A 13,160-nucleotide genomic window follows, 5' to 3' on the forward strand; every position below is an offset into this window, starting at 1 on the left:
TTTTTTTATATATATATATGTGTATTATATACAAATAATATACACATTCTATATATATTTTGGCTAGCAAATGCAATTAGTTTCGGCCGGTCGATTAATTTTATATTTTTCTCTTAAAATAGGAATGACCCAACCTAGCCTGACCCAATACCCATATACGTAAGTTAAAATAACACTAAAAGTGAATTCTCCCCCCATAAGAAACTTAGTTCGGAATGCATGAGATTCTGACAAAAAATTAGGAAAATAAAAGGTATAATTAGAAAGAACTTGAAATAAAAATGTTATCGATTTGAATAAAAATCTTGAAAAGAAAAATAAAAGATAGAAGTATCATGTTTTGAAGGATGTACTATTCACTTTTAGTATCACTTTAATTTTTATATACTCCCTCCGTTTCAATTTATGTGATCACATTTGACTGGGCACGGAGTTTAAGAAAAGAGAGAAGACTTTCAAACTTGTGATGTACAATGAGACACATATATTTTGTGTGGCTATAAATCATTGCATAAAGGTAAATTATTTCCAAATAGAGAAAATGGTCATTCTTTTTGACACGGACTAAAAAGGAAATAAGTTCACATAAATTGAAACGGAGGGAGTATGAGTAGTGGGTCGGGTGGGCCAGGTCGGGTTGGATCATCCCAATTTTAATTGGATTATTATTTATTAGACTGAAAATAAGAAAATAAATAACCACAAAACAAAAAAAATACTACCGAAAAATTATATTTTTCAATTACTATGATTTTTGTGTAAGTTAGTAAAAGTTTTATGATTTTTGTGTGAGAAAACATAGTTATATGACTTTGGTGAAAAAAAGTCATAGTTATATAATTTTTGTGTTATGACTTTAGTGAAAAAGTCATAGTTATATGACCATTTGTGAAATTTACCCCATAAATATTGTAATTAATTTTTATATTATCAGTGCAATTTAATCAATTTTACATATTATTATTTTCTCTAAGTTATCAATCAATAGAGTTACTGTAAGTTTTCCTACGTATGTGCCCAATAGGTTTAAGACCCATAATTAATATTTAATTAATGATCAAATCTCATTTGTCCGATCGGTTACTTGATGGACGTACCAGATTAAGTGAGAACCTCTATAAATTGGTCATCTCCCCACCCATTAAGGTTACCATATTTTATTTTTCTCTCTTCCATCACTAAAGTCGGCGGTAATGAAAGTTAGGGTAAGGGGCGAGAAACCAATTCCAATCAACGCTTCCGCTTCGTGATAATGGCTTATGATTTAGGTATGTTTTCTATATTGATTATATGTAAGATTGTTATGTTCAAGATCCTGGTATGAATTAAAGTTTATGCTTACACGTGGAATCAGAGCCTGAATTACTTGAATTGATAATCTTCATTAAAAATAATAAACTTTTGCGAATGAGTTGCTGTTTTGAAATTATGTATACCTACGGTAATTACGAAATTATGCCATACCTTTATTCGCTACCGATTTTTGTAGATTTCTCTGTTTGTGGAAATCGAATGTATCAATGGATAATAAATTATCGAAAAAAGAATCTAATAATTTGTAATTCTTTTATCTTACGTTTTTGCCTTTGCTTTCCCGCTGTTGGCCGTAAATATTTAATCAGTTTGAAGGTTGAACAGTGAAAGTTTAATGATCTTGACGGCTGGTTGATTACTTTTTCTTAGAGTTTACTCTGACACCTAAAGTTAATACTTACCCATGAAGTAGTACTACACAATTAATGATAATTGGCTAATAAAGAAGGAGAGTAACTAATGTTTGTACTGGTAATCTAAACCTGTGAGATTAAATTACTCCACAATCTCACCAATAAAGTAACGTGACCTTTGAAGTAGATATTCGGCCTCAACTTTCTAAGCCCATAATGAATGTTTTTGTTTTTAAAAGTAATTTTCCATAAGTTGATTTAGAATTCATTACTGTTTTGCCTTGGCTATAGAGCAATTCGATTGGGCTATTAGTTGATAAAGTCAGTTATTATTTATTTTATGTATGTGATTATATTAAAGATAGTTTGTTAGTCACCAAAGTGATCAAACTAAATTGTTTAAAATATTTACATGCATAAAATTTTCCGATGCTTATTTTATGTGTGCATTTATGTTTATATAGTTTGTTAGTCACCAAAGTGGCCAAACTAGTATGTTTATTAAAAGTATGCATACATAAAATTATAATTTATCCATGAAATTAATAAAATTCTTATAATTGAAAATTAGTGGATAAATTAATTTTTACTATTGCTAGAACTTAAGAATTTACCCAAAGGTAGATCAATCATTCTATGAATAGTGAATATAATGAGGTAAATTAATATTCTTAGTCAAATATATATTGTCTATCCAAAGATGTCATATATGTTTGGTTAAAAATATTTAATTGCCTATTAATGATTAAATGACATTTAAATTATGATAGTGTATCGTAGTATTTACCCAAAGGAGAATTACGATATGCTTTAACTGTTTTGCTGAATCCATATTGATTTGTGAGCATGTATTATCTATTTTGCAGCTATTCCTCTTCATTCGCATGCTTCGTCTGTTACTGTGTTCAATGGATTGAACTTCTCTGAATGGCATGAACAAGTCCAGTTCCACTTAAGTGTAATGGATCTTGACTTGGCTCTGCTGAATGATAAGCTCACTGCCGTTACTGATGCAAGCAGTTCAGATGAGAAGTCTTTCCATAAAGCATGGGAACACTCTAACAGTATGAGCCTTATGTTTATGCGAATGAGTATTGCCAACAACATTAAGAGTACTATTCCACAAACAGAAAGTGCCAGGGAATACCTGAAGTTTGTGGAAGAACATTTTCGTTCTACAGTTAAGTCTCTCGCTGGTACAGTAATGGCTGAACTCACGACCATGAAGTTTGATGGGTCGCCTAGTATGCAAAATCATATCATTGAGATGACTAAATATTGCAGCAAAACTTCAGACCTTGGGGATGAAAGTTGATGACTCCTTCTTGGTTCAGTTTATTTTGAACTCGTTGCCTTCTGAGTATGGACCTTTTCAAATTAACTATAACACTATTAAGGATAAGTGAAATGTTAGTGAATTGTCCAGTATGCTTACTCAGGAGGAGTCAAGACTTAAGAAACTGGGGAGTCATTCAATTAACCTCATGGGTCAAGGAGCTGGTAAATAACTTAAAGTGAAGGCCAACAAGTTCAAGAAGAAGGAAGCACCTGCTAAAGCTCCACAGGATGCTAAGAAGGAACATAAGGCAGATACGTGTCGTTTCTGTAATAAGGAAGGACACTATCAGAAAGATTGCCTGAAACATAAAGCTTGGTTCGAAAAGAAAGGTACAGTTAGTGCTTTTGTATGTTTCGAATCAAATTTAGTAGAAGTTCCTAATAATACTTGGTGGCTTGATTTTGGTGTAACTGCTCATGTATCTACTACATTGAAGGGATTCCTTACGATCCAAACTATAAATCCAAATAAAGATTTCTTGTTCATGGAAAATCGTATGAAGGCTCCAATTGAAGGCATAGGGACTTATCGTTTGATCATGGAGACTGGACATCACCTTGATCTATTATATACTCTTTATGTACCTTCAGTTTCTAGGAATTTGATTTCTCTTTCAAGACTTGATGTTTCTGGATTTGATTTAAAGTTTGAAAATGGATGTTTCAATTTATATAAGAATATTATTTTTTATGGTTCTGGTTTTCTTAGTGATGGTTTATATAAATTGAAACTCGATATTGGTTTTTCTGAATCCCTTCTTACTGTTCAACATAATGTTGGAATTAAACGTAGTTCACTAGATAAAAGTTCTGCTTACTTGTGGTATAAACGGTAGGGGGAGAATGTAAAGACCCGACCGGTCGTTTTGAGTATTACAACCTTGTTCCCCCATTTAATGCTCAATTTATGCTTTACATTTATTATGTGACTTTCCGGGGGTAATCGGTTCGGGTCCGATGAGATTTTTGAATAATTTGAAACACCTAGTTCTAAGGTTTCGAAATTACGTTGAAAAAGTTGACCATATGTTGACGTATGTGTAGTGACCCCAGAGAATTTTTGCTAAGGAAATTAAGGTTTTGTGGTGCCAGGGTAGATCAATTAGTACAAAGGCAAGCTCGCCGCGGCTCAGACTTTTTAGGTTGAATAATGCACCGATGTATAAAGAAAACTTTTTGCCTGAAAAAGGGTCATTTCTGCGACCACTATGCGGTCGCAAAATTACTCTGCGAAATGCATAATGGTCGCAGAGTGGATCAGGAGAGGGGCAAGTGTGGAGGAAAATTTGCGGCGCATTATGCGGCTGCAGATCAGTTATACGGTGCATTATGCGACCGCAGAACAGGTCTGCGGACCGCATAACGACCGCATACTGAGGCAGCCTTGCCCAGTTCCGAAGGCCACATTTCGTGGCCATTTCGCGAGCTGCATAACCATTATGTGGTCGCCTATGCGACCGCAGAGTGTGTTTCGGGGCTTAATTTTTCTGATTTTATAAATCCGACCCTATTCTTATAAAACATTATTGGGGGTCATTTTGAAGGGTTTCATCTGATATTTTAGAGAGAGATGTGAGCATTTTAGAGATAGAAAGTGAAGACTTAGTCATTTATCCATCAATTCTTGTTCAAGGTTTGAAGATTTCACAAGGGCTTCAAAGAGGTAAGAATTTCTTTCCTCAATTCTTCAATTTCGGGTTCGGAGTAAAGATGAGCGATTAATAGTATGATTCTTGGGTGTAAGAGTATTAAGTATACATACCAATAAGATTGTGGAAAGATTGTTAAGTTGAAATGGGTAAATATTGGGTTGAAAATAGTAGAAATCTTCATAGATTTTAATTAAAGATTTGAGGGTCGAGTTGATGTCGGAATTGGTGAAATTTATACGGTTGGACTCGTGGTTGGATGGACGCTCATATTTAGTAATTTTTGTCGAGTTCCGAGACATGGGCCCCACATGCAATTTTTGAGTTAATTTCGAATTTTATTGGAAAATTAGTATTTCCTTATGAAATTAATTATAATAATTGGTATTGACTAAATCGAATTAATTGGGGCTAGATACGAGGTTTGCGGAGACCAATTCTTGTGGCAAGGGGATAGCGGAATAAAGAATTACATAGTTTGAGGTAAGTAACAGTTCTAAATTTGGTCCTGAGGGTATGAAACTCCGGATTATGTGTTGTGTGATTTGTTTTGAGGTGACACACATGCTAGGTGACGGGCGTGTGGGCGTGCACCGTAGAAATTGTGACTTGGTTAAATTCCATGGAACTATGTAGTTGAATAATCTGTTGATACCGGTACATCCTCTACGTGTTAGAGAAAATTGAGCTGAGACTCGTATTAAAAATTATGCTTAGACATATGATGTTATTATTGGTACCCACTGGGGTCATTTCTGTGGTTGAATTATATGTTCAAAGTATAATTTCACACTCAGTCTTGTTTATTCACTTCATATCATATCTCAATCTCTGTTGCTATTTATTAATACATCATATTATTATTTTTTTGGGCTGATTATCATGATTTCTAAGAGCCCGAGAGACTGGAGAGGTTGATGACTGAGTGAGGCCGACAGCCTAATTATGAGGATATTTAAGGGATCGGGCTGCACGCCGCAGTATGTTTCATTGATTTATGCCATGATTGGCTTGATATAGCGCTTGGGCTGAAGGAGCCCCTCTGGAGTCTGTACACACCCCCAGTGAGCGCAGGTACCTACTAAGTGTGAGTGCCGAGTGATGAGTGACTGTGAGGAAAGAGTGACTGTGAGGTTGGAGTGAATGGGAGGACTGAGTGACTGTTACTCTGAGAAGATGTATTGATTTCATTATTTGCTGCATTTCAACTGTCATATATCACTATTTTTGGAAATTTCGGAAAAATATTATTGTCTGTTTCAATCAAATTTGTTATGAAATTACTATGAATTTCTAAATGTTGAACTTGAGAGCATGTCTACCCTTTTATGTGGAAAAGTACTCTATTTGGACTTAGCTGTGAAGCTCGTCACTACATTCAGTTCTTCTTATTATTGTTACTTACTGAGTTGGTTGTACTCATACTACACCCTGCACTTCGTGTGCAAATTCAGGTGATCCCGGACACAATGGATATTCATTCTTTCACACAGTTGATTTTCTGGAGATTCGGAGGTAGTTACTATGTTTCGCAGATCTTGTCTCTCCTCCCCTATCCTTTTGTTTATTGTATTTTGTCTCGGATTATTATAGACCGGGTTTCCCAGACTTGTAATGTATAAATGCTCATGTACTCAGTGACACCGGGTTTTGGGAGTGCGTTTATTTCTAATGTTTGTGGGATTTACTCTTAAACTTAATTATTATGTTTTCAGTATTTAAAAAAAATTGTGGGTTATTGATGTTGTCGGCTTGCCTAGTATCGAGATAGGCGCCATCCCGACGGTTGAGATTTTGGGTCGTGACAAGTTGGTGTCAAAGCCTAGGTTACATAGGTCTCACGAGTCATGAGCAGGTTTAGTAGAGTCTTGCGGATCGATACATAGACGTTTGTACTTATCTTTGAGAGGCTTCCGAACCCTTAGGAAAATTTCACTTTATTGTATTCTATCGTGCAAACTGGTTGATTCCGGAAAACTAAAATTCTGTTATTCTATTCTCTCACAGATAGTGAGAACATGTACTACCGGATCGGACGGGCATCCATCAGTGCCACCAGTTGGGGCAGCGAGAGGCTGGGGCCGTGGTAGAGGTCGAGGTGTCGCTAGTACAACAGTTGGAGCAGCACTTGTAGCACCACCAGTTGCTCCAGCTCAGGAGCAGATTCCGGATGTAGTTGAGCCGGCGAGACCCACTTAGGCACCAGCTGTGCCCATTGAGATTCCAGGCCTACAGGAGGCTTTGACTCAGATATTGACAGTTTGCACTAGCCTTGCTCAGGTAGTTTCGGCTCAGGCCACACTAGCCACTTCTCAGGCCGGGGGAGGTACTCATACCCCTATTTCTCGTGCTCCAGAGCAGGTAGTGCAGGGACTTCATATACCGGGGGCACTACCAGCCCAGCCAGATGAAGCTGCTCAGGCCCCGGTAGTCCCCGTTATGGCAGAAGATGAGTAGAGGAGACTTGAGAGATTTGGGAGGCTTCGACCTCCATCATTTAGCGGTGCTGAGTCAGAGGATGCTCAGGGATTTCTTGATAAGTGTCAGCGGATGATGCGGACAACGGGTATTCTGGAGACCAGTGGGGTCTCGTTCACTATTTTTCAGTTTTCTGGAGCTGCCTTCAGATGGTGGGAGGCTTATGAGAAGCGCAGGCCGGTCGGTGCAGTACCACTTACATGGCAGGAATTCTCCGTTCTATTTTTGGAAAAGTTCGTGTCGCAGTCTCGTAGAGAGAAGCTGCGCAGACAGTTTGAGTAGTTACGTCAGGATGGAATGTCTGTGACATAGTACGAGATGAAATTTTCTGAGTTGGCTCGTCACGTAGTTTAGTTGGTTCCCACTGATAGGGAGAGGATTAGGAGGTTCATTGATGGCCTCACATATTAGTTGCGGTTACTTATAACTCGGGCAAGAGTATCAGGTGCTACTTTTGATGAGGTAGTTAACATTGCTCGGCAAATAGAGGTGGTCCGTAGTCATGAACGTGGAGAGAGGGAGGCCAAGAGGCCTCGTGGACCAGGTGATTTCAGCGGTGTTCCTTAAGGGGGTCAGTTTTACCGCGGTAGGGGTCGTCCTTACAGACACGCTCAGACGGGTCGTCCAGTTCACCGTGGTGCATCATCCGGCTAGGGTTCATATAGTTCTCATCAGGGCCAGTAATCTCTTAGTGCCCTTCTAGCCCAGAGTTCGTCCTGTGCCTCTTCAGTTTAGGGTTCATTTGCACCGGGTGCTTCTAGCAGTTATTCTGGTTCTCGGGGCCCGATTCATTCCGCACCACCAGTACCAGGTAGCTACTTTGAGTGCGGGGAATTTGGGCATATGTGGAGACACTGTCCTCATCGCTCGGGAGGTCCAGTGCAGCAAAGGAGTCAGGCTACGACTTCAGCACCAGTTACTTCTCCACCTGCCCAGCCAACGCGGGGTAGAGGTCAGTCAGCTAGGGGTCGCCCAAGAGGGGGAGGCCAATTAGGTGGCGGTCAGGCTCGATTCTATACTTTTCCTGCCAGGCCAGATATTGTTGCCTCAGATGCAGTGATCACATGTATTGTCTCAGTGTGCCATAGTGAGGCTTCTATATTATTTGACCCTGGTTTTACTTATTCGTATGTGTCATTGTACTTTACTCATTATCTGGATATGCCCCGTAATTCCTTAGTTTCACCTGTTCATGTATCTACGCATATGGGCGATACTATTATTGTGGACCGTGTGTATCGGTCATGTGTGGTAACTATTGGGGGACTGGAGACGAGAGTTAATCTTTTATTGCTCAATATGGTTGATTTTGATGTAATTCTAGGCATGGATTGGTTGTCTCCATGTCATACTATTCTGGACTGTCACGCAAAAACTGTAACGTTGACTATGCCGGGGTTGCCAAAGGTTGAGTGGAGAGGTTCTCTATATTATGTTCCTAGCAGGGTAATTTCTTATTTGAAAGCCCAATGTATGGTTGGGAAGGGGTATTTGTCATACTTGGCTTTTGTGAGAGATGTTAATGCAGATACTCCTACTATTGATTTAGTATCGGTAGTGAGAGACTTTCCTGATGTATTTCCTGCAGAACTACCGGGTATGCCGCCCGACAGGGATATTAATTTCGGTATTGACTTGGTGCAGGGCACTCAACCCATTTCTATTCCTCCGTATCATATGGCACCAACTGAGTTAAAATAATTAAAAGAGCAACTTCAGGAACTTTTTGATAAGGGGTTTATTAGGCCTAGTGTGTCGCCTTGGGGTGCACCGGTTCTGTTTGTGAAAAAGACAGATGGTACCATGCGAATGTGTATCGATTACAGGCAGTTGAACAAAGTTACAATCAAGAATAAGTATCCTTTGCCACATATTGATGATTTATTTGACCAAATTCAGGGAGCGGGGGTATTCTCCAAAATTGATTTGAGATCTGGGTACCACCAGTTAAAAATTCGGGATTCGGATATTCTAAAGACGGCATTCAAGACTCGTTATGGTCACTATGAATTTCTTGTGATGTCGTTTGGGCTAACAAATGCCCCAACAACATTCATGCACTTGATGAATAGTGTATTCCAATCATATCTTGACTCATTTATCGTAGTATTTATTGATGATAGCCTGGTGTACTCACGTAGCCAGGAGGAGCATGCACGACACTTGAGTATTATACTACAAAGGTTGAGAGAGGAGAAAATTTATGCCAAATTCTCTAAGTGTGAGTTCTGGCTTAGTTCGGTAGCATTCTTGGGACACATAGTGTCCAGTGAAAGGATTAAGGTGGATCCGAAGAAAATAGAGGCAGTTCAGAGTTGGCCCAGGCCATCTTCAGTTACTGAGATTCGTAGTTTTCTCGGCTTGGCCGGTTGTTATCATCGCTTCGTGGAGGATTTCTCGTCTATTGCATCGCCTATGACTAAATTGACCCAGAAAAGTGCTCCATTCAGGTAGTCGAATGAATGTGAAGAGAGCTTTCAGAAGCTCAAGACAACTTTGGCTACAGCTCCAGTATTGGTGTTGCCTACAGGTTCAGGGTCTTATACTATGTATTATGTCGCGTTGCATATTGGTCTTGGTGCAGTAGTGATGCAAGACGATAGGGTGATTGCCTATACGTCCAGACAGTTAAAGGTACATGAGAAGAATTATCCAATCCACGACCTTGAGTTAGCAGTTATTGTTCATGCCTTAAAAATTTGGCGGCATTACTTGTACGGTGTCCATTGTGAGGTTTATACCGATCACCGGAGTCTACAACATCTGTTTAAACAGAAGGATCTTAATTTGCGGCAGTGAGGGTGGTTGGAGTTACTTAAGGACTATGATATCACAATTCTTTATCATCCCGGAAAGGGCAATGTGGTGGTCGATGCCTTGAGTCATAAGGCGGAGAGTTTGGGCAGCTTAGCATACTTACCGGTAACAGAGAAGCCTTTAGCCTTGGATGTTCAGGCCTTGGCCAACCAGTTTGTTAGATTGGATGTTTCCGAGCCGAATTGAGTTTTGGCTTGTGTGGTTTCTCGGTCTTCTTTTTATGATCGCATTAGAGAGCGCCAGTATGATGATCCCTATCTGCTTGTCCTTAACGACACGGTTCAGCACGGTAATGCCAAGGAAGTCACTATTAGAGATGACGATGTATTACAGATGCAGGGTAGGCTATGTGTGCCTAATGTAGATGGTTTGCGTGAGTTGATTCTCCAGGAACTCACAGTTCGCGGTACTCCATTCATCCAGGTGCCGCAAAAATGTATCAGGATTTGAGGCAACATTATTGGTGAAGGCGAATGAAGAAAGATATAGTTGGGTTTGTAGCTCAGTGTTTAAATTTTCAATAGGTAAAGTACCAACATCAGGGACTGGGAGGATTACTTCAGAGACTTGAAATTCCGGAGTGGAAATGGGAGCGCATTACCATGGACTTTGTAGTTGGGCTTCCACGGACATTGAGGAAGTTTGATGCGGTGTGTGTGATTGTGGATCGGTTGACCAAATCCGCGCATTTTATTCGAGTTGGTACTAATTATTCTTTGAAGCGGTTGGCTGAGATTTATATCCGTGAGATTGTTCGCCTACACAGTGTGCCAGTGTCTATCATTTCAGATCTGGGCACGCAGTTTACATCACAATTTTGGAGAGTAGTACAGCGAGAATTAGGCACACAGGTTCAGCTGAGTACATCATTTCACCCTCAGACAGACGGACAGTCCGAGCGTGTTGTTCAGATATTGGAGGATATGTTACGCGCTTGTGTCATTGATTTCGGAGGTTCTTGGGATACATTTCTGCCTCTCGTGGAGTTTGCTTACAATAACAGCTACCAGTCGAGTATTCAGATGGCTCCATATGAGGCATTATATGGGAGACGGTGTCGGTCTCTGGTTGGTTGGTTTGAGCCGGGTGAGGCTAGGCTATTGGGTACTGATTTGGTTCAGGTTGCTTTGGAGAAGGTTAAATTGATTCAGGAGCGGCTTCGCACGACGCAGTCTAGACAGAAGAGTTATGCCGACCGGAAGGTCCGTGATGTTGCTTACATGGTTGGGGAGAAGGTTCTGCTCAAGATTTCACCAATTAAGGGTGTGCTGAGGTTCGGGAAGAAGGGCAAGTTGAGTCCTCAGTATATTGGGCCTTTTGAGATACTTAAGAAAATTGGAGAAGTGGCTTATGAACCTTCTTTGCCACCTAGTCTATCAGGTGTTCATCCAGTGTTCCATGTATCCATGCTCTGAAAGTATGTCGGGGATCCGTCTCATATTTTGAATTTCAGTACAGTGCAGTTGGATGGTAATTTGACTTATGATGTGGAACCGGTGGCTATTTTAGACCGGCAGGTTCGAAAGTTGAGATCAAAGAACATAGCTTCAGTTAAAGTGTAATGAAGAGACCAGCCAATCGGAGAAGCAACTTGGGAGACTAAGCGGGAGATACAGAGCAAATATCCATACATGTTTGAGACTCCAAGTATAATTCTAAACCCATTCGAGGACGAACGTTTGTTTAAGAGGGGGAGAATGTAACGACCCGACCGGTCGTTTTGAGTATTACAACCCCGTTCCCCCATTTAATGCTCAATTTATGATTTATATTTGTTATGTGACATGTCGGGGGTAATTGGTTCGGGTCCGGTGAGGTTTTGAATGATTTGGAACACCTAGTTCCAAGGTTTCGAAATTAAGTTGAAAAGATTGACCAGATATTGACGTACGTGTAGTGACCCCGGAGAATTTTTGCTAAGTGTTCCAGAGGCCACATTTCACGGCCATTTCGCGAGCCGCATAAGCGTTATGCGGTCGCATATGCAACTGCAGAGTGTGTTTCGGGGCTTAATTTTTTTGGTTTTATAAACCCGACCCCATTCTTATTAAACACTATTGGAGGTAATTTGGAAGGGTTTCATCTGATATTTTAGAGAGAGGTGAGAGTATTTTAGAGAGAGAAAGTGAAGACTTTATCATTTATCCATCAATTCTTGTTCAAGGTTTGAAGATTTCATAAGGATCTTGCTAGGGCTTCAAAGAGGTAAGAATTTCTTTCCCCAATTTTTTAATTTCGGGTTTGGAGTAAAGATGGGTGATTAATAGTATGATTCTTGGGTGTAAGAGTATTAAGTATACTTACCAATAAGGTTGCGAAAAAATTGTTAAGTTCAAATCGGTAAATATTGGGTTGAAAATGGTAGAAATCTTCATAGATTTTAATCAAAGATTTGAGGGTCGAGTTGATGTCGGAATTTGGTGAAATTTATGCGGTTGGACTCGTGGTTGGATGGACGTTCAGATTTTGTAACTTTTGTAGTGTTCCGAGATGTGGGCCCCACGAGCCATTTTTGAGTTAATTTCAGATTTTATTGAAAAATTAGTATTTCCTTATGAAATTAATTACAATAATTGGTATTGACTAAATTAAATTAATTGTGGCTAGATACAAGGCTTTCAGAGGCCAATTCTCGTGGCAAAGGCATGGCGGAATAAAGAATTACACGGTTTGAGGTAAGTAACAGTTCTAAATTTGGTCCTGAGGGTATGAAACTCTGGATTATGTATTATGTGATTGATTTTGAGGTGACGCACATGCTAGGTGACGGGCGTGTGGGCGTGCACCATAGAAATTGTGACTTGGTCAAATTTCATGGAACTATGTAGTAGAATAATCTGTTGATACCAGTACATCCTCTACGTGTTAGAGAAAATTGAGCTGAGACTCATATTAAAAATCATGCTTAAACATATGATGTTATTATTGGTACCCACTAGGGTCATTTTTGTGATTGAATTATATGTTCAAAGTGTAATTTCACACTCAGTCTTGTTTATTCGCTTCATATCATATCTCAGTCTCTGTTGCTATTTATTAATACATTATATTATCATTTTTTGGGCTGATTATCATGATTTCTGAGAGCCTGAGAGACTGGAGAGGTTGATGACTGAGTGAGGCCGAGGGCCTAATTGTGAGGATATTTATGGGATCGGGCGGCACACCGCAGCATGTTTCATTGATTTATGCAATGATTGGCTTGATATAG

The 13,160-nt window shown here is 39.6% G+C and overlaps 1 protein-coding gene across 1 annotated transcript; it reads left to right on the top strand.

Annotated features, from left to right (window-relative positions):
* The first annotated feature begins 1,252 nt into the window (after positions 1 to 1,252).
* Positions 1,253 to 2,982, top strand: LOC117281900 (uncharacterized). The gene is made up of 2 exons (XM_033661761.1): positions 1,253 to 1,268; positions 2,534 to 2,982. Exons 1-2 carry the CDS (start codon positions 1,253 to 1,255, stop codon positions 2,980 to 2,982), a joined length of 465 nt encoding a protein of 154 aa, XP_033517652.1.
* Positions 2,983 to 13,160: the final 10,178 nt, after the last annotated feature.

This window comes from Nicotiana tomentosiformis, chromosome 3 (genome assembly GCF_000390325.3).
Source record: "Nicotiana tomentosiformis chromosome 3, ASM39032v3, whole genome shotgun sequence".
In the NCBI taxonomy this organism is placed as follows: domain Eukaryota; kingdom Viridiplantae; phylum Streptophyta; class Magnoliopsida; order Solanales; family Solanaceae; genus Nicotiana; species Nicotiana tomentosiformis.